The sequence below is a fragment of the Plecotus auritus genome (genome assembly GCF_963455305.1).
Source record: "Plecotus auritus genome assembly, chromosome: 5".
Classification (NCBI taxonomy): Eukaryota; Metazoa; Chordata; class Mammalia; order Chiroptera; family Vespertilionidae; genus Plecotus; species Plecotus auritus.
This window is the reverse complement of record NC_137776.1, coordinates 159,320,933-159,347,406: the sequence shown is the minus strand read 5'-3', so window position 1 is coordinate 159,347,406 and position 26,474 is coordinate 159,320,933. Positions and strand designations below refer to the sequence as shown.

The following is a 26,474-nucleotide window of genomic DNA, read 5'->3' as shown; positions in this document are numbered from 1 at the left end:
GATTTAAATGACCCAACAGTATTAACGAACAAGCCTGAGAACTAAATTTCATAGAGAACATCAAATTTCTCCCTCACACGAATGTGATGAAAATTTAAAAAATGACATAAATATGTTTTAAAGCCCCAGTAGGTAACTGCTAAAAGTAGCCAGCCACACAACGGCTATGCACTGTCGGAAGTCCACCCCGGTGGTGGAAGTTTTTATTAGCCCAACATATGTCAAGTTGTTCCTTTGAGATTTCAGCTCTCGTTAGCCTTCTTTGGCTAACATAAATTTTAACTGGAGGTTTGACTATGGCAACAATACATAACCAAGTAGCATTCTTTATTAAGTAAATCTAGGTTATCTCAATGCCCCGAAGGAATCAGCACAATGTTCCCACTGTCCATCTGTCCACAGTGAGAAAAATCGAAACCAACATCTGAAGTATTATCAGTTTATGCAAAGTACGTTACGTGAGTCTAACTTCAACACATGCAAACATCTTCATACCTGGAAATCCTTGTAAATACCGAAATAAAACATTTACTTTTTTGCTAAGGGAATAAAGAGGCACAACCGATCTTGATAGAAAAATATTTGAAGGCTTTTAATTCTCTGACTACCAAGAATTAACATTTTATGATTACCCTTTGAAAATCGGGTATTTGGAAACAACTTTAAAGTTTTTAAAAACAGTACAAAGCTTATTCACATTCTTACCACATCGCTTTCACAAATTGCACAGTGATTTCCTTATAAAAACAGAGCAGCCAAGTTTTGGGTGGGCCTGTCACTGTACATAGTGAAGTCTTTTGTGCTAAGTCCAGGGCCCCCATCTCCCATGTGGTCTCCGTGGTGCAGCGACACTTTAAGACATGCGTTCTTTAAAGAACCATTTCTGATGTTCTGAGTTGATGCAGTCTCGTAAGAGTGGTACGAAGCTGTTGCTGAGTGCCTTCTTCACAGCCTGAACACATTTCTTGGACTGTATGTGAAATAAAGAACCATCCTACAAAAGATCATAGACATTGGACGTTCAAGAGAATTATAAGCATTTCTCAGAGAAAGTATCTTTTTCCTTAAAATGTGTGCTCAGGGCAACTTTTATCATTTCAGAAATATTTATTGAGCAGTAAGCATCTGCATGTGGAAAGGCAATCCAGGCCTGTCTGTGCAGGGAGAGGGCCAGGCATGTACAGACATATGTCATGCTAGCCTTTCACAGGAGCAGTTCACGGGGTCCTGGACTCTGCTGTCAGGGCCAATGGTGCCACCTGCTGGCTGCTTTTGGGATCTGCCAGATCCTATATCTCAGCTGGACAATTTTTCTTTTCCTTCAGGGAAATCAGGACCAAAGAAAGACTCTTTATGAATCTCTTCCACTTAGGTCAACTAATTCCATGCCTGGAGATCTCTTTCTTTTATGTATTTAAATGGAGAGTCAGGAGACTTGGCTTTAGTCCCAGCTCAGCTACAGACCAGCTGAGGGAGGGAGCAAGTCACCAGAGAGGAAGTGGGTTCCACAGACAGTGTCAATTCCCAAACTCCCTAAGACGATGATCCTCTTTAATGCCTCCCTCTTCTCTTCTTTTTCCAAACTGTTGCTGAGTTAACTCAGCAAATATCTCCCTAGGTCCTGGAGTTTTTCTCCCACGGACCCCCCTTTCTATTGTAAACTGTACATCCCCAAGGAACTTAATCATGGCCTGGCGACAAACGGGCAGAACAGTGACATAACCTGTTCCAGGGCAAGAGAAGCCTTATTAATAAAATCAGATGCAAAGGAATCTCAAAAATATTAGCCATGAGAACCTTTTAAAGTGCTCATAAATTGCCTTTAGAATAATGTGAAAGTAAACACAGGGCTACCTCATTTTATTACACTTCCTTGTATTGCACTTCACAGATAATGCTTTTTTTTTCACAAATTGAAGGTAAGACCCTCCACCAGCAAAAATATGACTTTGAAGGCTCAGATGATAGTTAGCACCTTTTAGCAATGAAATATTTTTAATTATTGTTTTTTAAACATATACTATTATTACACATCTAATAGACTACAGTATAGTGTAAATATAACTTTTTTATGTTCCAGGAAACCAAAAATTTAACGTGACTCACGTTATTGTAATACTTGCTTTATTGCAGTAGTCTGGAACAGAACCCGCAATATCTCTGAGATATGCCTGGAATTAAGTAAAGCACCCTCCTCCCACCCTTCAGAATAGACTTTTCCTTAAATGGTCACTGAACTTTAAGATAGTCCAGCTGGTGTTGCTCAGTGGTTGAGCGTCGATCCATGAACCAAGGAGATCACGATTCCTGGAAGGGGCATATGCCCGGGTTGTGTGCTTGATCCCCAGTGTGGGGTGTGCAAGAGGCAGCCAATCAGTGATTCTCTCTAATCATTGATGTTTTTATCCTTCTATTCCTCTCGCTGAAATAAATTTTTTAAAATGTTTTTAATTAAAAAAGAAGAAATTTAAGATAACATTTCAAACCAATTTTGTAGCCTCTATCTTGCATTACTGTTCTTTGAGGGCGTACAATGGCTTCCAGTGAAAGAAAGAAGAGAAGGGGGAGGGCATTGCAGAGGGTCACAGACTTTTGGGGTTTGCAGAAATATTTTCCCTCCTTTTTAGTATCAGGTAGACAACACTATGGTGCCTGGCTTTTCCAAGGAGCCTGCATATTACATTGCTAATCATAACATTTTCTGCAGGAAAAAGTACTCCAACTTCTAATCCTACTTGGAATTATCCTATTTATAAGCAGTCTAGATGACCCTTTCCATCCCTGGGGCCAGCCTGGGAATGACAGCTTCCCACGGAGATGAAAGGGAACTAATTTTTTCTTTTGAATTATTTTCTTTGGTTTTATTCCCTCAAGTGCTCTTTTTGTGAGTCAATGGATATGACCGATTTATGAGTCGCATCACGGGCTGACCACAAATATAGTGGAGCTAGTGCCCTTCATGCTTGAAATAACACCCAATTCCAATTCAACGACTATTCTGATGGAGAGCCAACTCCCTCCGAGAGATCTTTTCTTGGTTATTATACCGACAGTAATGACTAATCTCGAAAGAGCTTCCCAGTTTCCAAAGAATATTCCTGGCCATACATCTAATCCTTGCTGGAGTTAAGAAGAGGAGACTATGACTGCCCTCACATTAAAGCCGTGAAAAAGGAGGCTTGGAGAAGTGGAGCGACCTACACCTTGATCTAACCTCCCATCCTTACATGTTGGTGATCTGTTTCACTTGTTTAAACCCCATTTGCTTTTAATGCATCTGCGGCAGGTCCTCTTCCCATTTCTGCCCACTGCAGCTAAGGTGGAAGGTGGGGTTTCCCTACAGTGTAGGGAGAAGGAAAGCGGCTGACACTGACCCTGGGATCCAGCAGTGTGGCCAGGGGCTCAGGGTCACTGGGACCTTCTCCTATACATGGCCTCCATGCTCCCCTCCGCAGCCTACAGAGGGCAGCCAGCGAGGAAGGAACAAGACCGTGGCTCACCTCCTGCAGGATGAACTTCTGGTTCTCCGGGGCCCTGTCCTGGCAGAGGTGCATGATGAGAATATCTGCTCCTGCCTCCACAGCGATGCAGGCCTCTGGCTGGTGGGTGTTATAGCGAATTTCATTCTGGGACGTGTACTCGAAAAACTGAAAACGGAGCAGCCAACAGGCGTCAGTTACCCTCTGACACGGAAAGGGGAATTGCTGGATGAGAAATGGGGTCACGAGAGCATAGGAGTCGGGGTCCCTCGCTCTCCCCTCACCCGCTGACGCTAGCCTGTCTGATCAGTCAGCCTCCTACGTGGCCCCCCAGCATTTCAGCACGTGGTGTGGGGCTCAGCAAGTGTGAAAGGAGGGGCCTTTCTCATGTCCCCTTGCTTGTTAGATAGCAAGTGCGGGACTGGTCCCCGTGCAGGCGTGGAACAGCAGGAAAGAAAACGGATGGTCCTAGTGCCAGCACTTGGGGCTCCGCGACCTTGACTAGCCATTTCCTCTCCTCTTCTTCAGTCCTCTCGGCCTCCTCCCTTGGAAATACAATGAGTGCAACGGTGGCTGGGACACTATCAAGTGCTGTGTGCAAGCCAACAGTATGACTGCGAGTGGGAAGACCTGGTTCCTCAGAGCAATGGCTTCCTCCTCTAGTGCCGGGAAAGAGCAGCGTGGGAGGGACTGAGGGCCCCGCCCCAGAGAGGGACTGAGGGCCCCTTCCGTCCGAGGCGGGGCCTAGGGAGCTGCATTTTCACATTTTTAACATGACACTCAGCAACTCAGCCACCTGCCTGCCCTGCACCACGCCCTCCCTTCCGGGAGATTCGGACCCGGGTGGCTATCCTGAAGGCACGTGGAGCATTGCCTCTGAAAGGAATCTCCCAGAAAGCTGGTTACAAGCGGCTGGGCTTCCAGAGGGACGGGGTGGGTCCGAGAGTTTGCATTTCTAAGCTCTCAGGGGTTGCTGCTGGTGCCCGTCGGAGGCCCGCCTTTGAGGAGCACTGTTCTAAAAAGTGTTGGAGAACCCGAGTAACTTCAGTGTGTAGGGGCTGAGTTACGAAAGCTTACTGTTGACCATAAGGGGGCTTAGCAGTCATATGGAATTGTCCAGGTTGGAAGAAAACTGAACCCCCACACCTTCGTCTCCAGTGTCTGCCACCGCGGAGGCCAGCAGGCTTTGAAGGTCTGGAACCAGCGCTTTGCGGCCCTCCTGCCTCCTCCGTTGGCCCCAGCCTGGTGGGTCCATCTGCTTTCCTGGGCCGGGGTCCTGTTCTGGTCCTTAGACCCTCCAGACTTGCTCCCTGCCCAGCCTGAGGACAGCGCTTAACTCAGGTCTGCCCAGGTGCCCTGCTGAGGTGCCTGCCCTAAACACAGCTTTGCAGGGTGGCACTCTGCATCAAAACCTGCCATTCTGTTTAAGAACTGGTGATAAGGAAGTCATCCAAAATGCAGTTCTGCTGGTTTTTTTCCTCCTTTTTTTTTTTTTTTTTTCCTGACCAAAGATGTTAGTGGCAAGATTATTTATAATCGCAAACAACAGGGAGGCAGGGAATCCGTTAGTAAACAGCAATATAGCCACACAAAGACATATCAGAGGCCAGCAGGAATAGTATTCTCAAAGGATGTCTAATGATCAAATTAATGGAAACAGAGAGTGGAAAAATATAGACATATGAAAATATAGACATTGAAAACACATATCCAAAGGCCGTGCATAAAAAAAGAGGGGAAGCAAGTATGTCTTAATCATTGTGGTGGTTGCTCTGGGTCCTGTCATTCACTATTCACTTCTACTTTTTATACTTCCCAAATGTTCTATAATGAGTATACATTACTTTTACAATGAAAAACAAAGTGAACACTTAATTTTTTAAAAGCACGTTATTTCCCCTCATTTCCCTCTTCGGAGGCCCACACCAAGGACCCCTTGAGCACAGAGCCTCCCACTCGCTCTCCCCTCACCCGCTGGGCTCCCCCCGCAGGAGACTAACAGGCTACAGAGAAGAGCGCGTACCTGGTTCTGGCCCATCCCGTGGCAGAGGTACAGGAGGACCTGGTGTCCCGTGAGGTCGTGTTCGCTGGGAGGGTTATAGTCAAAGCAGTAATCTTTTAGTCCTTTGTTCTGCAGCTAAACAAAACGCAAAGGGGGCCTTTTGGTCCAGGTTCATACACAACAGATTCCACCCACGGCTCTGAGGGAGGGTCAACAGAGTGGCAGAAGCACCTGCCTCAAGAACTGGACTCAATGGTAAGAGCCCCTTACATTTCTCATTTTAAAAATGCCTTCCCACCCTATACCATAGGCGGGAATTGTAACCCCACTTTGAGATGATAAACCTGAGGATAAGGGAGATTAACTTTTTATGACCTGAAAGCCCATACTCCTCATTTCTCTTTAATGCAGCCTTATTACTGCACTAGTCCAAACACAGCTGGATTAGCGCCTCACAAATATACCAAGGAGTGCCTGTTACTACGCATCGGCAAAGGACACCCCAATGGACAGACTCGGCACTCCCCAGACCACAAGGCTGGCATTCTAGACTCTAGAAACAGCATACAAAGAGCCAATGTTGCCCAAGGTACCCCAATACCCGAGTCTTGAATCCAGGACCTCTGACTCCAAGTCCAGTGCTCTCTCTATCACTCAACAGTGTCTTATCTAATGTCACCGCTGAGGCATCTCTTGGCTCTAAAACCCTTTAATTGCTCTAAGAGCAAAAAAAAAAAAAAAAACCACGGGAGCCCTGACCGGTTTGGCTCAGTGGATAGAGCGTCGGCCTGCGGAATGAAGGGTCCCAGGTTCGATTCTGGTCAAGGGCATGTACCTTGGTTGTGGGCACATCCCCAGTAGGGGGTGTGCAGGAGGCAGCTGATCAATGTTTCTCTCTCATCGATGTTTCTGACTCTCTATCCCTCTCCCTTCCTCTCTGTAAAAAATCAATAAATTATATTTTTAAAAAAACAACACAAAACCATGGGTGGTTCCATGTTCCCTCCTCCCTTCCAGGAGCCTCTGGGGAAAAACACAATACTTTCCGCATTCCTTCCTGGAGTGTTCCAAGAACTCTCTGAACCCCACTGCTGCCCTGGCCCTTGTCTACTCTTGACTAGTCTGTTCTGATGACAAGACTCAGCCATACAGAAGGAAGGAATCCGCAGCCCGCTAGCTCGTAAAGCACAGCCCTCCGAGTTCTTGAGATCGCTTTGGGTGTGAAGGAGCCGGGAACAGGACAAGTCCCCGTGACTCTCCATGAACCTATGATCAATCTCACCTCTAACAGCAGGAGGACCAGACATTGCGTGCTCCCTCCATGACATCATATGAGTGCAAAGCACACCTGTGAAGGGTCTTTGCCAAAAAGATTTCTCCAACTCCAATCACACTTTTATACCTTACTTCCATTGTAAAGAATATGGGGGAGAAGCACAATTTAAAAGTCACCACAAAGAAAAAATTAGACAATCCCCAGGATGAAGCACTCTCTAGGGAAACTAATGCTGGAGCAAAAGAGAGAGAGAAAAAAAAAAAAAAAAAAAAAAAAGGAGAAGGCCTGCCTTAGATTAGAGAGACTTTAGAACAGGGGTCCTCAAACTTTTTAAACAGGGGGCCAGTTCACTGTCCCTCAGACCGTTGGAGCGCCGGACTATAGTTTAAAAAAAAAAAACTATGAACAAATTCCTATGCGCACTGCGGGCCCGGGACGAGTCGGCTGCTAAGCAGGACAGGCAGTGGCACCCGGCGGGCCGGATAAATGTCCTCGGCGGGCCGTATGTGGCCGTAGTTTGAGGACCCCTGCTTTAGAAGATGTGGTGACCATATGCAATGTGTAGACCTTGTTTGGATCCCAAAGGGAACTTGCCAAATACTCCAAGAGAAATTTGACAATCTGGGGGAATCTGGATAAGGGATAGATGTTAAATGACACCAAGAAATTATTGTTCATTTGGTTAGGGATGATAACGGTCTGTGGTTTTATAGGATGATGTCCAAGTTTTACTAAGATTCCTGCTGAAGTGTATAGGAGTGAAATGACACAATGTCTGGGGTTTCCTTGAAAAAAGAAAAATATGGGAGGGTGGAGCAGAGGAGAGGGAAAGCAAGAAAGAAAAAATCTTGATAATTCAAGAATCTCGGGGACAGGGTTCATTATACCATTCTCTCTGGTATAAATTCATAAGGAAACTGAATTTAATGCATGAATATCCTGCTTGGTGTTTATCAAAGACTTTCAGAAGAACACCAGCACTTCTGATCAACATGGCCCAGGAGACTTCCTTGCTAACTCAGTGCAATTCCTAGCAAAAGCCAAAGGCACCAGACATTTTAGCTGGCCTCACCCCAGGAACATTTCTTTTAGGTTTCTTGAAATAAGAGAAGTGACTCTCCTTTCCCCACCACTGCCTTTGTGGATCCCTGAGCTGGTAATTAACTGATCTGGCCACTGAGATTTGAAATAATGTTATAATGTGTTGGTAAAAACTAGGACATGGAAACACTAAATGAGCCTCGGTTTCCTCATCAATAAAATGGGAGGTTTATACTTGTCAATTTCGAGATGGCCCCCAGGACTGACACTCTGGACCTGAGTCCCAAACACTCACAGGGAGAAGGAAGAACAGTGGATGAAAAGGGAGAGGAGTTTGGCCCGTGGTCCCCACAAAGGGGCCTTTGTGGCCCAGGGTTTGTTGATCAGACCTGGGGGCCAGAACTCCCTGCCCAGCATGGGCCGCCTCACTCACCATCCCGAAGAAGCCAGGCCTGTCCTCAGGCACGTGCAGTTCTGGATACACGGTCTCCAGGAACCACTTGAAGTCCTTACACTGAAGCTTGGCGCGAAGCTGCTTCCTCTCTGTCACATCCCCAAAGGGCTCCTGAGAAAACAACAAAACAGGGAGCCGCTGAAGGTGATGGCATTTCCTATCAAAGCCCTGCTCCCCACTGCTGCCCACTCATTCACTAAGCTTTTATTGAGCACCCTGTGTGTGCCGGGCCCTGTGCCGGCCACAGAGTACCCCAAACAGCCTCAGACACAGGGGAGCACACCAGTGGGAGAGGCTGTCACACAATCACACTCGCAGGTGCTCTTGCTGCAGGGAGGTGCAATCAGGTGCACAGGGAAGGACACAAAGCACCTGCTGGTGGGATGAGGAAGCCAAATCCTGGGGCTGCGCTGGATCCCTGGGCCAGCACATCAAGGATGAACGCGTGATCACAGGCCAGCAAAACGTCAGCAGCAATCACATACAATGACATTCCAATTTACCACTGATATCTGACATTCACTTTCAAACACAGGTAAGTGTTCTAGCTGTAATTATGAATGAAAACCTTATGTGCTCAGTGTATTGAAGTCTAAATACATACTTTCTAGAGGCCCAGTGCAGAAATTCGTGCACGGGTGGGGTCTGGCCGCCTGCCCCAATGGGGGCCCATTGGGGCCAGGCCGGCATTGGGGAGGGAATGCAGAAGGTTGGCCGGCTGGCCCCGCCCCCAAATCGGGGGAGGGGAGGTGCGCAATCAGGGCCAGGCCGGCAGGGGGCGGGAGCCACAGGAGGTTGTGGGAGGGCCAATCGGGGCCCCCATCGGGCCGGTTGGCCACCGCAGTGCGTGTCATAGCAACCGGTCATTCCAGTAATTCCAGCATTCCAGTTGCTTGGCTTTTATATACATAGATGACGACAAAAGCAGGATGCTACAATAATAAATACTAGTGGAAGTTTAGTGCTCTGGACAAAACCACTGATTAAGAACTTTCTGCCCTGGCCAGTTTGGCTCAGTGATTAGAGCATCGGCCCATGGACCAAAGGGTTGCAGGTCTGATTCCTGGTTAGGGGTGCATACTTCAGTTGCAGGCTCGATACCAGCCCTGGTCTGGGTGCAAATCGGAGGAAAATCAGAGGAAACCAATCGATGTTTCTCTCCCTTGGGCGAGATGGAGGAAGCAATGAGCCTGGAACCCAGAGGCAGAGAGAAGCCCAGGGAGGTCAGGGGGTGGGTCCACGGGGCTCTGCAGAGCACAGAGAGAGGTCCACTAGAGTGTGCACACCCCAGGCCCTGTTCTTCCCGCATCAGCTCTGAGCCCTGGGGCAAGTTCCTTAACTCATCCTCTCTCTGAGTTTCAGTTTTCTCCTCTATAAAATGAAAAATTCAGAGCCAGCCTGAAGGGCTGCTGCGAAGAATCAGAAGAGATTTTCATCACGTGGCCAGGAAAGAGATCCTGGAGCAGACCTTCTGGTCTAGCCAAGCAGCCCTCTTAATTATGGGAATGAGGGTCAGCGGGCCCCTGTCCTGGGTTGTGCAGAGCTGGCCCGTGCAAGGGCAGTGGACCTGTTCGTTAAAATTTGTTTGTAGCCCTAAAATCAATGAGTGTTCTCATGCTTCTGTCATTTGAGGACATACACAGGCAGGGAAATTTTTGAGTCACCCAATGTGCATGTTCTAGGCCAGGGGTGGGCAAACTTTTTGACTCGAGGGCCACAATGGGTTCTTAAACTGGACCGGAGGGCTGGAACAAAAGTATGGATGGAGTGTTTGTGTGAACTAATATAAATTCAAAGTAAAGGAGCGGAGGGGAGAGCAAGAGAACCGGATAGAACAGCCGGATCCAGCCCACGGGCCGTAGTTTGCCCAAGGCTGTTCTAGGATCTCACACTGTAAACAAGCGTTCTTTTCGTGCTCCATTCAATGTCACATCTTTCAGATTCTTGTGCTTTGTGCTGGGGAGTTCACAATTGGAAATGGTCCCCGAGCATAATGCTGCAGTGCCGTGGAATGCTCCTCAGTGTAAGCAGGCTGTGAGGTGCCTGACGGGGAAATTTTGTGTGCTTATTAAGCTTTTTTCATGCATAAATGACAGTACTATTGGCCATGAGTCCAAAGTAATGAACCAACAATATATTAAATAAGATGAAACACACACAAAGCACGGTTATGTATTGATCGGTTGACAAAAATGTCAACCTGCTGGAGGCTTCCAAGAACCTAACCCTGTATTTCCCCTCAGGATTCAGTGTTCTCAAATTCAGTGTTTGCGGTGACTATATAGAAAAATTATTACTGCAAATAACGAGAACCAACTGTAAATTATAAGTGAAGGAATAAAATTGTCCCATACTGTATCATGAGCACCCCATTTATTTTCTATTTCTGGAACATGGTCCACTATGGTACAGAGGCCAGATTAGCTGGTTTTGTTCAGATGGGGCGAGGTCGAGCGCAGGGGGCAGGAACTCACCAAGCGGGCGTGGGGATTGCGGTGGTAGTAGAGCTCTTTGAATTCATCCATCCACACTTCAGCTGCACGGACACTGTTGGCCAGGGCCTTTTTGCGGGAGTAGGGAGCTTGCTTGGGGAAAACGTGGCCCACGTGAGAACACGGGTGTGTCTCCAGGATCCCGCCACACTGCCAGATCTGCGCACAGAGCAGAGGAGAGGCCGCGGTCGGTGAGCCGGGGATGAGGTGCTGGTCCATAAGGCCTGTGGCCAGGAGGCCGAGCACAGAAGTCATGACGAGCACTGCCACACTCTCACCCTCCACGGGGCAGGGGGCCACTTCTACAGCACCCCCACAACACAGAATGCAGGCAGAGTATGAAAGCAGCCCCAAGACAAACAAGCCCTGGAACCAAGACCCCAAGTCCATGCACTAAATCTCATGCACTTGATGCGTGGCGGGACCCATCGCTGACCTCGCTGGGAACCCATTCACTCAGGATGTAAAACACAGGCATATTACCTGATCTGCTAGCCACAGAGGATAGGAAAGCAGCAAGTAAGAAGAGAGGTTTGGGAGGGGGAAAGGAGGAGCTTCTAGAGGCAGGCAGAGCAGCCTGACACCTAGGGGAAAGGCAGAAAGACCGTTAAGAGCCACTCTACAACTCAACCGTCATCGGGGGCCATTGCATGCTGGGCAAATCACCATGGACACCCCACTGTCCAGAGGAGGTATGGCCAATGATGGGGGTGTGAGTCCCCCGTGGAAGGCCAAATTCTTGTTCGTCAGATAACTCTTTTTAAGCAGGAAACCATATAAAATATTATTTGAATTTTAAATTTTCTATTGAAAAGCTTACATTAACCTAAGGTTTTGGTGCTTAAAATGCAAGGTTAGTTAACTGGAAAACCCACTGAAAAGCTTAGGACTTCTCCATGGGCATCATCTGGGAGTCATGGGTAGCAGAATCGGTAGAGGGGCTTATTACAAAAGGCACATTCCTGGTCCCAACAGGAAACCCATCAAATCTGACTTTCGGGAGACGGTGCCTGTAAATCTGCCTTTTTAACAAGTTTCCCCAACAATTCTGTATGTGTCCAGGTTTGAAAGTTGCTGTGCTAAATAAAGAGGCCACTTCATAAACAGTTAAGCAAATCAAGTCTCCAAAACATGGACTCAGGAGGCAGGGACCGAGTTTTAGTTCAGTCTCTGCCACTCACTCCTGAGCAAGTCACGTCCCCTCGATGGGCTTTAGCTCTTCCCGCTGTAGTGAGAGAAGAGAACTAGGTGACCTGCAAGGGCCTTTCCTACCCCAAATCTATTTAAAAGTAGATATTTTTTAAAGTTTAAACAAGAAGGTAAGCATATTTATAGGACGCTTATGCCATTATCATCTTTCAGAACTTCTGGATAAATTGCCAATGTGGAGGGAAAGTGTACCAGGACTTCATAAAATCCCACCATTCCCAAAGAGAGAGAGAGAGAGAAAACAGGTTAAGCATGAGTCCGAAGAGAAGACTGGAATACTTACCCTAAAGGAGAATTCGAGGTTTTCTCCGCCCCAGACTTCCATTCCTGTATCATAAGACCCCAGATATTCAAAATATTTCTTACTCACAGCAAACAGCCCACCAGCCATTGTTGGAGACCTAGAAGCATATGAGATCCATATTGCCATGCAAGCAGCACGAAACCACCAGTTAGTTGAACTCCTTTCCCACCACACGCCCTTCAGTCCAGTCATGCATCTCTAAAGAGTACCCTGAGCTCAGGCTCTGCCAAGCACTAAGCACAGGCAGACCCCACAGTTCCTGCCCTGGGGAAGCACACAGACATCTCAACAGGCAAGTACATAACTCTGTGCATGATATTATGTGTAAAATAAGGTGGGGGGCCCAACAGCTAACTATCCCTCCCAAGGGCCTTCACTGACATGTTAGCCAGATGCAATGAGGCTCGCTCAAAGAAGTCGACCCCTGACCTGATGACATCGACAGGGGACCGCATCCGCATCCTCTCCCTCTCAGGAACCACGTGCCACGTGAACACCAGCCTCCAGTCGAAACCGCCGATCTGGGGTTCTCCGGAGTTCCCCAGGTACTCGAAGGTGTTCCAGTCGATCACATCAATCACAGGGCACACCACTGCTGACTCCTCTTCATGGATCCTGCAAACACCCAGGACACCCGTTTCTCCATGTGAATGGGTACAGGAGGACCATTAGGAAATCTGGGAATAAACTCTCCTCACCCTTCCACTAGGAAGGAGGAACACCCATGTGTCTGCAGCCATGTCAGGCAGGTGACCACCTTGGGGGTTTTTAAGGGAAAGTGGGGAACAAGGATTCTGACCTTAATATGAAACATCCCACAGCTCTAATGTTCTGATTCTATCTATGGATATTCCCACTAACCATGACTCCCTCTATGAAAGTCAAGACATGTAAAAAAATCAAAGGTAATTTTTTTAAAGAGAATGCAGGTTTTCAATTTCTCAAGATTGTAAAAGGTTCCTTCATTTAATCACAATTAATCATAAAACGTCAAGCTTGGCTCAGTGGTTGAGCATCGACCTATGAACCAGGAGGTCACAGTGTGATTCCCGGTCAGGGCACATGCCTGGGTTGCGGGCTTGATCCCCAGTAGGGGGGTTGCAGGAGGCAGCCAATCAATGTTTCTCATCACTGATGTTTCTATCTCTCTCTCCCTCTCCCTTCCTCTCTGAAATCAATAAAATATATATTTAAAAATATATATTTAAAAAAATAAAATGTCAAGAAATAATAATCTCCCTGTCTGTGCAGAGATGCCCCCAGACCAAAGGGCCAGCTTTGGAGTTAGAATATAAATTCTCCTCCTATTCACTGTGTGAACATTAACTGAGTCATCTCACCTCTCAGGGCCCAAAGTGGGTGGGCAAAGTAGATTTAGTTGTTTGTATGGAAAATGATACAATAATTAATAAATAATAATACAAGAATAAGCTCTGTGTTTCACGTACTCATGACAGTAAACTTGTTTTTGCCCACCCTGTAATGTACACATAGGGTTAACGTGGGAATGTCCGTGAGATGGCTGGCAGAGAACCTAGAAAGACTGCTATTCTTTTCTTTTCATCTTTATTATCGTGAAATATTACACACAGTGGGAAACGCTATGATTTCCTGTGGTAGGCATCAGCCTGTGTGTATGCTTTAGCTAGTTCCTCTGCAGTCATTATCACAAGCCCGACCATCCTTCGGCATGCTGCTAGACTTTGCATTTGATAGCACATCAGGAAAGATGAGCTGAGACTGGACCATGTGTGAACACTAGATTTCTCTGGTGTTACATTTTGGGGTCTTTTATCTGAAATCTGATACCTAAAAATCATTAGAGTCACACAAAACAATGGCGAGAAGAAACAGAGATCCACCAAACTTGAGCGATAAGGGTTTTTAGAATAACACCAGAAATGAATGACATTATGAATGACACTGAAGTAAGAATTATGAGTTTGGGGAAAATTGCACTGTTCAGGATGGATTATGTGAGACAAAGAATCAAGCTTCTGAGTTCACTAAATTCAGGAAACTGCAGAGTGAGTATCTACCAATGCCCAATTCTTTAAATAAATTGAGGGCATTATTAAAAGGGGTGAGAGGAACAATGGCAGACCTGCCGGGCAGGTTCAAAGACGCTGCATGACCCCTAGCAAAGACCCCGAGAACTTGTGACTTGTGATCAAGCTGGTTGGAACCATGGGTAGCCTAAATTTTACAAGAAAGAAAACTGGGGAGTCAGCACTGGCGTGGACTCTGAATCATGGTTATGGAACGTGCAGGCCGAGGAGCAGAGTGCCCCATAGAGGCACTCACTCCTGGCATCTGGGCAGAACCATTCTTTGCTGTGCAGGTTGTGCACACTGCAGGATGTTTGAAATCCCTGGTTCCCAGCTCACAAAATGCCAGGAGCACTACCCGCTGGACATGACAACTGAGAACATCTATTTCCAAAAGCGCATGGAAAGAATGGGCTATGTTCCTGGTTAGGACCATCTGAGAGACACTGTCCAATGACAAAGGACTTGTCCAAGGAGCCACTGAACCCAGGCGTCCCATGGCCTCGCACACGTGGTGATCAGTCTGTTTTTGCCTCTATGTAGTATTGGGACCCGCCCCACACGGACGGCTCACGTACCTTTGCAGCAGCGGCTCCAGCCACCCCTCATGGCACTCACAGTGGCAGTCCAGGAAGGTCAGCACTTGGCCCTTTGCCGCGGAAGCCCCCAGCAGCCGGGCTCGCACCAGGCCCTCCCTCTTGTTGGCGCGGATCAGGCGCACCTTGGGCAGCCTTGACAGCTCATTGGCCAGGCGTTCCTTCAGGTGCTCTGGGGAGGCAAGTGGGAAAATGAGGAACTCACATCCCAAGCCAGGTCCTTCCTGTTCCCGAAAGAAAACTAAACAGACATAAGCCTCCTTTGCTCTGCCACCTGGAAAACGCTCACCTCACCCAGAACCAGGGCTGGAAGCACCCCAAAGGCCAGGGGAGACTGAGGGGGAGGAATTCCTGAACCACCAAATGCCTAAAATGGGTGACATGTATGCAGATATATCTCAATAAAACTGTTACCCCCAAAATACATTACACTTTGACTTGTGAACATTTAAAAATAAAAAGCTCAAGAACCACCCAACCACAATTTTTCTGAAAAATTGTGTTAATATAAATTTGTTAATGTATGTTAATTAATTATGCAATATGCTATACATTTTTAATTTATATGGAATTATGTTCATATAAATTTTGTTATTATAGCTATATTATTATAGTTATATTAATGCACATTTTATTGTATGATGTTAGGATAGTTCTGTTCATGTAAATTTTCTCAGTAGCGTATTTCAGTTGGTACAGTAATAGTAGTCATAACAACGGCAGCTAGCCTGAGAGGGCCGACTGTGCTCATTGCTAAGTGATTTATATGATTCTTATAACACAAGGTAGGTACCACTATTACTCCCATTTTATAGATGACTAAAGGCCCGGTGCACAAAATTCGTGCACGGGGGGGGGGGGGGGGTTGTCCCTCAGCCCAGCCTGCACCCTCTCCAATCTGGAACCCCTCAAGGGATGTCCGACTGCCTGTTTAGGCCCGATCCCACTGGGCCTAAACAATCCAGGACTGCTGGCTCCCAACCGCTCGCCTGCCTGCCTTCCTGATTGCCCCTAACTGCTTCTGCCTGCCAGCCTGATCACCCCCTAACCACTCCCCTGCCAGCCTGATTGATGCCTAACTGCTCCCCTGCCAGCCTGTTTGCCCCTAACTGCCCTCCCCTTGCAGGCCTGGTCACCCCTAACTGCCCTCCCCTGCAGGCCTGGTCCCCCCAACTGCTCTCCCCTGCAGGCCTGGGTCCCCCCCCCCAACTGCCCTTCCCTGCAGACCCAGTCACCCCCAACTTCCCTCCTCTGCCGGCTGGGTCACCCCTAACTGCCCTCCCCAGCAGGCTTGATCGCCCCCAACTGCCCTCCCTTGCAGGCCTGGTTCCTCCCAACTGCCCTCCCCTGCTGGCCATCTTGTGGTGGCCATCTTGTGTCCACATGGGGGCAGCCATCTTGTGTGTTGGAGTGATGGTCAATCTGCATATTACTCTTTTATTAGATAGGATAGAGGCCTGGTGCATGGGTGGGGGCCAGCTGGTTTGCCCTGAAGGGTGTCCCGGATCAGGGTGGGGGTTCCCTTGGGGTGTGGGGTGGCCTGGGCGAGGGACCTGTGGTGGTTTGCAGGCTGGCCACGCCCCCCGGCAACCCAAGCAGAGGCCCTGGTATCTGGGGTTTATTTATCTTCTACAATTGAAACTTTGTAGCCTGGAGTGGAGCCAAGCCTTCTGCTCGCTCCGTGGCAGCAGCCATTTATGTTGGATTTATATATCTTCTATAATTGAAACTTTGTAGCCTTAAGCGGAGGCCAAAGCAGGCCAGGGCTGCAGAAGCTTGGCTTCCTCCATTGCCGCGGGCAACCCTAGCCTCCTGCTCTCTCCAGCTCTGTGGCAGCAGCCATTTCTGTTGGGCTTTATTTATCTTCTATCATTGAAACTTTGAAGCATTTAGTGGAGGCCTGGGCCGGCAAGGGCAGGCAGAAAGCTTGGCTTCCTCCATTGCCAGGGAAACCCAAGCCTCCCTCCTGCTCTCTGTGGCTGCAGCCATCTTGGTTGGGTTTATTTGCATATTCCCTCCTGATTGGCTGGTGGGCGTGGCTGGTGGGCGTGGCTGGTGGGCGTGGCTGGTGGTTGTAGCAGAGGTACTGTCAATTTGCATATTACTCTTTTATTAGATAGGATAACACTAAAGCCAGAGAGGCTAAGGAACTTGTCAAGGTCAGGATCACAGAGCAAGTGAGCTGAGGGCCCATGATTTAAACCCACAGACTCTGCCTCCTTGAGTCCACAGGCTTAACACTGCCTCCCAGAGCTTTCTTGTGCACCTTCTGATCTTTATTAAAGAAATCTACAACTTGTCAGGAGAACATCCTCTTTTGCTAAAGAGGAAATGAGTCCTTAAAAGTTGAAAGGATGTGCCCACAGCTAGTGCTGACCCCAGACTCCCGACTCCATTCCCAGGCTCTAGGACTGGAGGCCCCCTCTCACACCCCTCAGTGGTCAGGTGGAGGCTGGTGGGCACCCCTGGGGCAAAATGAAAATGAGAGAATTTCTCTACATCAAATGGGCTTTGTCTCAAAGTCTTCAATCATCAAGAAAGGGGAAATTTTTATAAAATGTTTTAGGTTGCTTCATAGTTTATGAAAATATTTCCCTAAATATTCTTGCCACTGGAAAAAAAAAAAAAAAGTAACACTCATCAGTTGTTGTTTTTTTTTTTCAATCCAAATATGACTGCAAGTAAGTTGATGGTAGGAGCAAGACAGACGACTTCCCACACAAAAGGTAACTTACGATGGTGCCCAGTGAATACCCCAAAAAGTGCACCTGTGGCCTGAACTCATTGTGGATTTGGTCAGCTTTAATCTTCTGTCTGCTGAACTGTCTTCCCACGCCCTGAGGGGTGTCGGCCTCTTGGAGCTCAGACTGACAGTGCAGGTAGGGCGGGAGGAGGCAGGCAGGACTCTCACCTCCATTATGGGTTGAGTGGGCATCTCACCTGCTTCACAGGTTATCAGGATGGGAAAGGGGAGCTGTGGCCCTGCAGCACGTTTATGAGGGAACTGAGCTGTGCTGGAAGGGGTTCAAACCGTGTTCCTGCCTGCCACAGAATCCCATCAATCCTAGTTAGTGCCCAAAGATAACATTTTAAATCTGCTATTTGCTTCTGAACGAAGACATTGCCGAAATACTTTCGGCACTTTATAGTTTAACATTTCATAAAAACAGAGGTTATCATTTAACAAGTGCTAACAATATACCAGGCACTGGTACCTTGCTTTACCTCATTTAACCCTCTCAACAACCCTACAAGGTAGGAAATATTATTATTTTATTTTATTTATGTTAATGAATTACATTAACATATTTTAAAACAGGGGCTGAAGCAAGGTTGGAACTGGTTAAGCTCCTTGCTCAAGGCTGCATGGCTGCGAAGTGTTGGAGTGGATTCGAGCCCATGCAGTATGACCCAGAACAGTGTCCATAGACGAGGAAGGAACAAAAGGCAACGGGGATGAGTGCCTCCTCCGTGCTGCTGCTACCTGAGGGCCTGTCCTGAACATGTGCATACATCCCTGATCTCATGGATTCCTCACCACAACCCTGAGGCAGGTGTGGATAAACCCATGAGAAAAAGGCTCAGAGAAAGACAAATGAGCAGGGGCTTGTTTTGCTGCCCATGGAACCCCAGTGCCTAGAACAGCACCCAGCACACCGTAGAAACTCAGAAACTGAATAATGAAGGACCAGCCCTGGGCTGCATGTGAATTGCCAGATCCTAGGCCACTGGTCAGGCCTGCAGGGACGCTGACCACCCTGTCAATGGAACACCTCTCCCTGGCTTCCGTTCTTTTGTCTCGGCTGCCCCTTTTGATCTCATCTCAAACGCAACACATCCAAAACCAAACACGCCTTTCCTCTCCCAGACCTGTGCCTCCTGTCCTGGGTGGCTTGTCCAGCTCTATGATGGCACCACCATTCACCCGGGAAACCATGCCAGAAGCCCATGGGTCCTTCTTGCACCTCAGCCAGTCTCTGGCCCTGTGGATGCCACCACTCGAACATCCCTACTCCCACCCCACCCCTCCCTTTCCTCTGCCACCACCTGACTCCAAGCCTCCATTTCTCACCTGGGCCACCCCTACCGCCCCCTGGCCTCCCCACCCAGCTCCTCCGTACACCATTCTCCACAGTCCAGCCCAGAGGGATTCTCCCCAACAGCTCTCCTGCTTAAAACCCTGCCTTGGCTCTCCCTGCCCCACAGCCTTGGGCAAACTATGGCCCGCGGGCCGGATCTGGCTATTCTATCCGGTTCTCTTGCTCTCCCCTCCGCTCCTTTACTTTGAATTTATATTAGTTCACACAAAAACTCCATCCATGCTTTTGTTCCGGCCCTCCGGTCCAGTTTAAGAACCCATTGTGGCCCTCGAGTCAAAAAGTTTGCCCACCCCTGCCTTAGAACAAAGTCCCAGCTCCTTGGCCTTGTGTTCTTGCTGCACCCTTCTCCACCTCTCCTTCCTGCCCTCTCCTACTACTCCCCAAGCAGCTGGCCCTCCATGCTTCCTGAACCACTGGCAGGTCCTACACAATCCACACAGCACTGCATCCCCAGCCTTTCCACGTCTATGCCCTCCACTTGAAACACTCTCCCTCCTCCTTTGCTGTCCACAAACTATTCGACCTTGGAGGCTAAGGTGAACCACCCATCCTGAGCACCCGGCAGAGTGAGTCCCTTTCCCATGTTTTCCTGGAGTACCATGTGGTAGAACTCTCTGTCATTACCTCTGTGTGCCTCCTCCAAGCTCTGAGCTCCCTAAGACAGGAGCCGGACACAGGGGGATGCAGGAGGCCTGTCCTTACCGGGCCTTATCACACTCTCACCTCCCAGGCACTGCCATGGAAAGCTAGGCCCCGCCAAGAGCCCATGTCAGGGGCTTACCTCTATCACTGTAGTCATCTACAAGGATAACTTCTTCTAGCAGGATGTCTGGGGACGTCTCGAGGACACTGTACACTGTCCGAAGGAGAGTTGACCAGGCTTCATTATAAAATGCTATGACAATAGATGTTGTGGGCAATTGATCATAATCGTATTTCTTTTCTTTGCACCTGCAAATACAATACAACTTCAGGAATGGAGAACCTACTGTTGACTGTGTGTGTACCCGGCCAGGCGGGTGCTGGGGATGGGGTGGAGGGGACATAGGTCAAGACCAGGTCATGGGACAGTGAGATTTTCATATTGTTCCCTTCCATGGACCATCTATTCTGAGGAAAGCCAGCACCATGCAGTGAAGACGGAGCTGCTCTGAGCCCATGGAGAGGTGCATGGAGCGAGAGACCGAGGCCTCCCCGCGACAGCCAGTACAAACTTTCCAGCATGGGATGTGCCTTCTTTTTTTATTTTTTTCTATTTAATCCTGACCCAATGATATGTTTTTATTAGTTTTAGAGAGAGAGGAAGGGAGAGAGTGAGGTTTTTGAAAATGAAGTTTATTCAATTTAAAGAACTGTCCTTTAGTCTGAAGTCACAACCCTCCTGTTCTGGATTAAAATTTATTTCTTCTCAGAATAATAAGCAGGAGGGCAGAAAAAGCTCTGCTTGACCAAACAGAGTTGGTACAGGATGTCAGCCCCTCCTCAGAGTTTTTGTGTTTCCATTTTGTGTTTCTGTGACAACCCAAAGCCCAAGGCCACTTTCCTCAATTGTCTAAGAGGGTTCTCTTAAATAACAAGAATTTGAGTCCCCTTAAATCACAAGAATGCTGCATACCACTTTGGAAACACACACTCAGAGCCTTAAAATGTTCCTCTTCTCTTTGATGTCAAATTACTATATCTAAGAATTTCTCACCTAAGGCAATAATCAGAGATATCCTAAAGGAGGCTGTGGTAAAAATTTTTCTTTGCAACATTATTTATAATAGCAAAAATCTACTGACAATTTCAATGCCCAACAAGAAATGGTTAAATAAAACGTAGCATGGCTGCATGAAGAAATGCTACATGGCCACCCAAAACCACCTCTTCAGAGGACATCCTATCTAATAAAGAGGTAATATGCAAATTGACCCTCATGCCATCACAAGATGGCTGTGCCCACAGCGGAGGCGGGGTTCCATAACACAAGATGGCTATGCCCACAGCGGAGGCAGGGTTCCCAAAATGAGCAATCCGCAGGGACCTGAGGCTGCATGGTGCCGGGCTGGGCCGGGGGACCTGAGGCTGCGCCCCCCGCCCAGCGGAACTTGACTGAGGACCTCAGGCCGTGCCCCCCGCCAGCGCCAGGCTGGGGGACCTCAGGCCATGCCCCCCACCCAGTGGGGCTTGACAGGGGACCTCAGGCCATGCCCTTTGCCCCAGGCCAGCGGACCTGAGGCTGCGCCCCCTGCCCTGGTGCTAGGCCAGGGGACCTCAGGCCGCGTCCCCCGCCTGGTGGGGCTTAACGGGGGACCTCAAGGCACACCCCCGAGCCCTGGTGCCAGGCCAGGGGACCTCAGGCTGCACTCCCCGCCCCGGTGCCAGGCCGGGGGACCTGAGGGTGCGCCAGGGGACCTGAGGCTGCGCTCCCCACCTGGTGGGGCTTGACAGGGGACCTGAGGCTGTGCCCCTGCAGGGCTTGATGAGGATGGGGCCGGCCGGGTATGGATCTTGCGTGATTTTGAGGTGTGCACGGTTGGCCGGGGACTTGACTCTGGGTCCTGCGGCATGCTCCAGACTCTGACAGAAGAGAGATTTTTATATAAATTTTACTAATTTTCTTTCATCTCTGATACTTCTATTATAGAGAAAGGGCAAATAGTAATATTAAAATATTTCCTCTAATGAATTCCCTTTTAATGTGCATGAATTTTGTGCACCGGGCCACTAGTTTAACAATAAAAGACAATGACAACATTATATTGTTAATAAAAAACCAGAGTACAAATCTACACAGCATAATGCCAGTTCTATACACAACAATGTATGTATGTACATGCTCACACATAAGCAACAAACAACAGAAAAAAATATGCCATGATGTTAACAATGGTTATCTCTGAGCAGTAGATTATTTCTGATTATTTAATTTTTATATTTTCCTGCATTCTAAAATTGTTCTATAATGAATATGTATCATTCTTATAATCACAAAAAAAGGTTATTTTTTAAAAGCTGAATCGTATTTCTTTAACTCCCCACAGCAAATGCCTTCAATGAACAATAATTTAATATTCTGGCCTCTCCTTTTTCTCTGGGCCTGGACGTTTCTCCTTCTTTCTTTAAAACATCCCTTACAGGCATTCTACTTCGCGACTGCTCAGTGTGCCCTTCTGGATGTTTTCACAGAAAATACTTTCCCCTTCACCTGCCTGATAAAAAGCTGAGCATCCTTCAATTAGACGAGTACAACTCTGCATCCCTCAGCGTTCCATTTTTGTGGAGGGGACAAAAGGAAGCTCAAAGCAGCCTGGCTGGTGTGGCTCGGTGGTTGAGCATCGACTCAGTGGTTGAGCATCGAATCAGTGGTTTGATTCCTGGTCAGGGCACATGCCCGAGTTTCAGGCTCGATCCCCAGCGCAAGGCGTGCAAGAGGCAGCCGATTAATGTTCTCATCGATGTTTCTATCTCCCTATCCCTCTCCCATCCTCTCTCCCTAAAATCAATAAAAATAAAAAAAACAAATAAATAATTTTAAAAGGAAGCTCAGAGCCAAATTCACTGCCAAGTCACAGTAACCCATCCTTTCCTTAACTTTCTGGTATAACCATGTGCTTTGTGAGGGCAGTGGCTGAATTGTGCTTTTCTCTGGATATTCAGCATGCCTTGTATTGTACCTGGTAATAGTAGTAGCATGTATTAGGTGCTTACTACATGATAGGCAGTATAAGCACTTCACATGCGTTATTCCATTTAACCTTCACTTGGGTGGGGACTACTCTAATCTCCACTAACCGTACATGTCTATGTAGTGTATGGATGCGAATGAAATGGGTGCAGTAAACATCTCCTGAGCTTTTATCTTTGTACTAGTGACCCGGTGCATGAAATTCGTGCACATTAAAAGGGAATTAATTAGAGAAAATATTTTAATATTGCTATTTGCCCTTTCTCTATAATAGAAGTGTCAGAGATAAAAGAAAATTAGTAAAATGTATATGAAAATCTTCCTCCTGTCAGAGTCTGGGGCATGCCACGGGACCCAGAGTCAAGTCCCCGGCCACCTGCACGTGCCTCAAAATTGCAAGAGACCCAGACCCGGCCGGCCCCACCCCCGTCAAGCCCCGCAGGGCGGGGGGCACAGCCTCAGGTCCCCCAGCCTGGCACCGGAGCAGAGGGTGTGGCCTCAGGTCTCCCGCCCGACCTTGGGTCCCTTGGCCTGGGCACGAGGGCATGAGAGCATGATGACCATTTGCATATTAGCTCTTTATTATATAGGATTCAGGTTATTACACTGAAAATTCCTATCTTTTGTAGAACAGGCCAGGGAGGTCATAATGTCCACTGATGTGTTTTATCTGCCCAAATTCCTTTCTTCACAGTACTGTACTGTGATTTCCCTTACAGAAACTATGCCTCCTGGACTCTCAGTCTATGTGGTTAAACACACACACACACACACACACACACACACACACACACACACGTATATTTACATACACACAGTCCTCTGGTAAGGTCAAATGCTCCAGGCCTGACCAGTCAACATTTTCTAATGATATCCATTGAATCCCTGAATCCAGGGCCCAAAATAATCTGAACACAGTTCTCATCCCAGACTTTTCTACTATAGAAGCCAATATGTTTTCTTTTATATTTAAGTCCGTTTCCCATTGGGTTTTCAGTCACTTTCAACCAACCCAAAGAACCCTAAGAGAGAAAAAGTATAACAAAAAGGAAGCATAAAATAAGATGGTGTAATTAAATCCTAAAGTATTAATAAGCACAATAAATATAAATGAACATGACTATCTAGTTAAAGTCAAAGACTGTCAGTCTGGATTTTAAAAAAAACAAACACAAAATTCAACATGCTAGAGACACACTTCAAACTTAATTACATAGCGTGAGTGGGAAAACGTATCATGAAAATACTAACAAAACTAAACACGTTCTAAACTTAAAGAACTGATTCCAAGAAAAGGTGCCACTCTGAGGGCCACATGATGAATCTAATAAGAATAAAATAATCTTGCAGTTTACAGCCTTGTTGGAGAAGCAAAAGAAGCATCAGTCTAATCTCCACACGTTGCGTGATGTTTTTCCGAAGATAATGTTATCACAATAGACAAGCAGGCTACCTCCCTGCAAAAAGAGAAATTCTAACCAATTCCCTCCTGCCAACCCCCGCAACACACAAACACTTTTGCTAAATTACCTATTTTGAGCTATTTCGAGACTGTCATCCCAGCACCCAAATCCTGATCCCTAAACGTAGATACATCAGAAATTATGGTATTGATAAGGCTAAAACCAGAGCAAGCATTTAAAAAATGCAAATAGCTGTGCATTATTTAGACACTTTCCAAACCAGTGGCTCAAACTCCTCTGCTATGGCAGAGAACTCCTGTTGTTCTTATGTGTGGCATCCTCATCCAAGTGCCCCTGAAAATGCACTGTCACTCAACTTTTCTCTCTGGCTAAATAAGTCAGAACGCAAGTGAGAATGACATTCTAGCTATGATCTCAAGGCTTCTCTGACCTAGGAAAACTAAAACTTTCTGCAAATATTGGGAGTGCAAAATTGTTAGCAGTCACTTACTTGTGACACATCTTCCAATGACTGTCATGTCATCACTAGTTTCAACTGCACTTGGTCTGTTTTTAATCCCCACTTTGTCTAATTCTGGTATTCTCCCACACCCTCCAAAGCACCCACCCTTAACCTTCTGAGTGAGAAATCTTCAGGCTCTCAGCCAGTAGCTTTCAACACTAGTTGACATCAGCCTTAGCCTAGGCTCTACCCACAGAAAATTACATTTAATTGTTCTGGGGATGGTCTCTGGAATCAATCTTTTTAAGTCTCCAAAGGCCACAACCCCAGCTATCTGGCTTCCCACTTTGGCCGGCTGCCATCTCAGAGTGTAAGTTCCCTCTCCCGGCTATGCTCAAAGGAGATGGGATTTGTTAAAGAGTTTTGCAAACCCTAAACTATATCACCATGCAAGGATTCCTTGTCATCCTCTACCTCTTCCTCCTTGATTTGGTGCTATAACTAACAGAAATAAAGCTGTGCTCTAATTCACTGGCACGTAAAGTATTAGACTCAGACAAGCTGGGATCTACAACAAGTTTTAAGGAATTAGAACCAATACTCCTATGTTTTTCTATCAGTCTGGAATCAAACCCGAAGGAATTTGAACCTGACCCCTGCAGTCCACGGGCTAATGCTCTAACAACTGAGCAACCTGCCAGGCCCATATGTATATTTTCAAAATCTATTCTATACCTGGAAAAATCTAGGAGGATGACAGCAAAATGTTAACAGTGGTTCTCCCCAGGGTGGTAAGTTCATAGGTGATTTTTATTTTTTGAACATCTATTGTTTTTAATAATTAAAACAGACAACTAACTGACTCCACCCAAAAGGGAGGAGAGAATAAAAGATCTAGGTTCTAACCATGGCTAGTATGGCACAGGGGTTAGAGCATCGGCCCATGTACCAAAGGATCATGGGTTCTATTCCTGGTCAAGGGCACATACCTGGGTGGCAGGTTTGAACCTTGGCCTAGATCCCAGAGCATGTGGGAGGCAACCAATATATGTGTCTCTCACATTGATGTTCTCTCTCTCTCTCTCTCTTTTCCCTCCCTCCCTTCCTCTCGACCTCCACTCTCTCTAAAAATCAATGGGAAAACATCCTAGGTTGAGGATTAAGAACAACAAAAACACACCTAGGTTCTAGATCCGCTCTCCTCAGATCTGAGTGTTACCTTGGCTTCTTCTCTTAGTTGAGACTGGATGCTGCCTCAGGGCCTTCCCTCCTGTAACATTCAAGCTTCTTAACAAGCCCTCTGCTTATTAATTAGTTTCCCAAGGGACCATCTCTCCCATCCAGAGTGTGAACTCATAATCTGCCATTCCTCAGGCTAAATCTAAAGAGCTTGATTAAGTCCTTACCCCTGTATGAACTATAAAAGTGAGTCTCCAAGAAAGGCCCTGACACTACTGGCCACACCTCAAGGCCAGGCTGGGCTGAGCCCAACAGAGGATAAGCATACCTTTCTCTCCAGCTAGGCAAGAATAACCCAACAGGCCTTGCAGCAGGAACTAAAGGCTGGAGGTATTCATACTCCTTATCATGCTGGGTTTGGATTAACTTCCTAGGGTCAATGCCACAGCAGGATCTATAAGCAAATCCTGATAGGACACAGGGCAGCTGCGTCACCATGGAAACAGGATACCATAGGTCATCCACAGTGTCCCAAAGCTATTTCCACAACCGGGGACAATAAAGGAAGTTGGAATCCAGAAAAGAACAACTTTATGACCAATCCCTAGATGACTCTTAGAAGTGGCCTCCTGAGTAAATTGTTAGCAACAGGGGAGAGAGGAAAACTAACAAGAATTGAGTACACAGTGTGTTCCCAGGTGTTAGGTGCTTTATTACTGCCTAGGTTGGTTCTTTTTACTCATTCCCCATTTTTTGTT

General features: G+C 47.2%; 1 protein-coding gene across 2 annotated transcripts in view; it reads right to left on the bottom strand.

Moving 5' to 3' along the window:
• Nucleotides 1–567: 567 nt before the first annotated feature.
• GALNT12 (polypeptide N-acetylgalactosaminyltransferase 12) overlaps nucleotides 568–26,474 on the bottom strand; it is a 26,978-nt gene continuing 1,071 nt past the window's right edge. The window contains exons 2-10 of one of the 2 annotated variants that reach the window (XM_080668049.1): nucleotides 19,783–19,952; nucleotides 14,884–15,073; nucleotides 12,687–12,872; nucleotides 12,237–12,354; nucleotides 10,727–10,903; nucleotides 8,232–8,363; nucleotides 5,503–5,616; nucleotides 3,501–3,647; nucleotides 568–994 (exon numbers count right to left, since the gene is read on the bottom strand). In XM_080668049.1, coding sequence (XP_080524175.1) covers nucleotides 854–994; nucleotides 3,501–3,647; nucleotides 5,503–5,616; nucleotides 8,232–8,363; nucleotides 10,727–10,903; nucleotides 12,237–12,354; nucleotides 12,687–12,872; nucleotides 14,884–15,073; nucleotides 19,783–19,952 — 1,375 coding nt within the window. In that variant the 3' untranslated portion in view covers nucleotides 568–853. The remainder of the gene's footprint in view (nucleotides 995–3,500; nucleotides 3,648–5,502; nucleotides 5,617–8,231; nucleotides 8,364–10,726; nucleotides 10,904–12,236; nucleotides 12,355–12,686; nucleotides 12,873–14,883; nucleotides 15,074–19,782; nucleotides 19,953–26,474) is intronic. The other variant, XM_080668050.1, reaches the window with a different exon arrangement.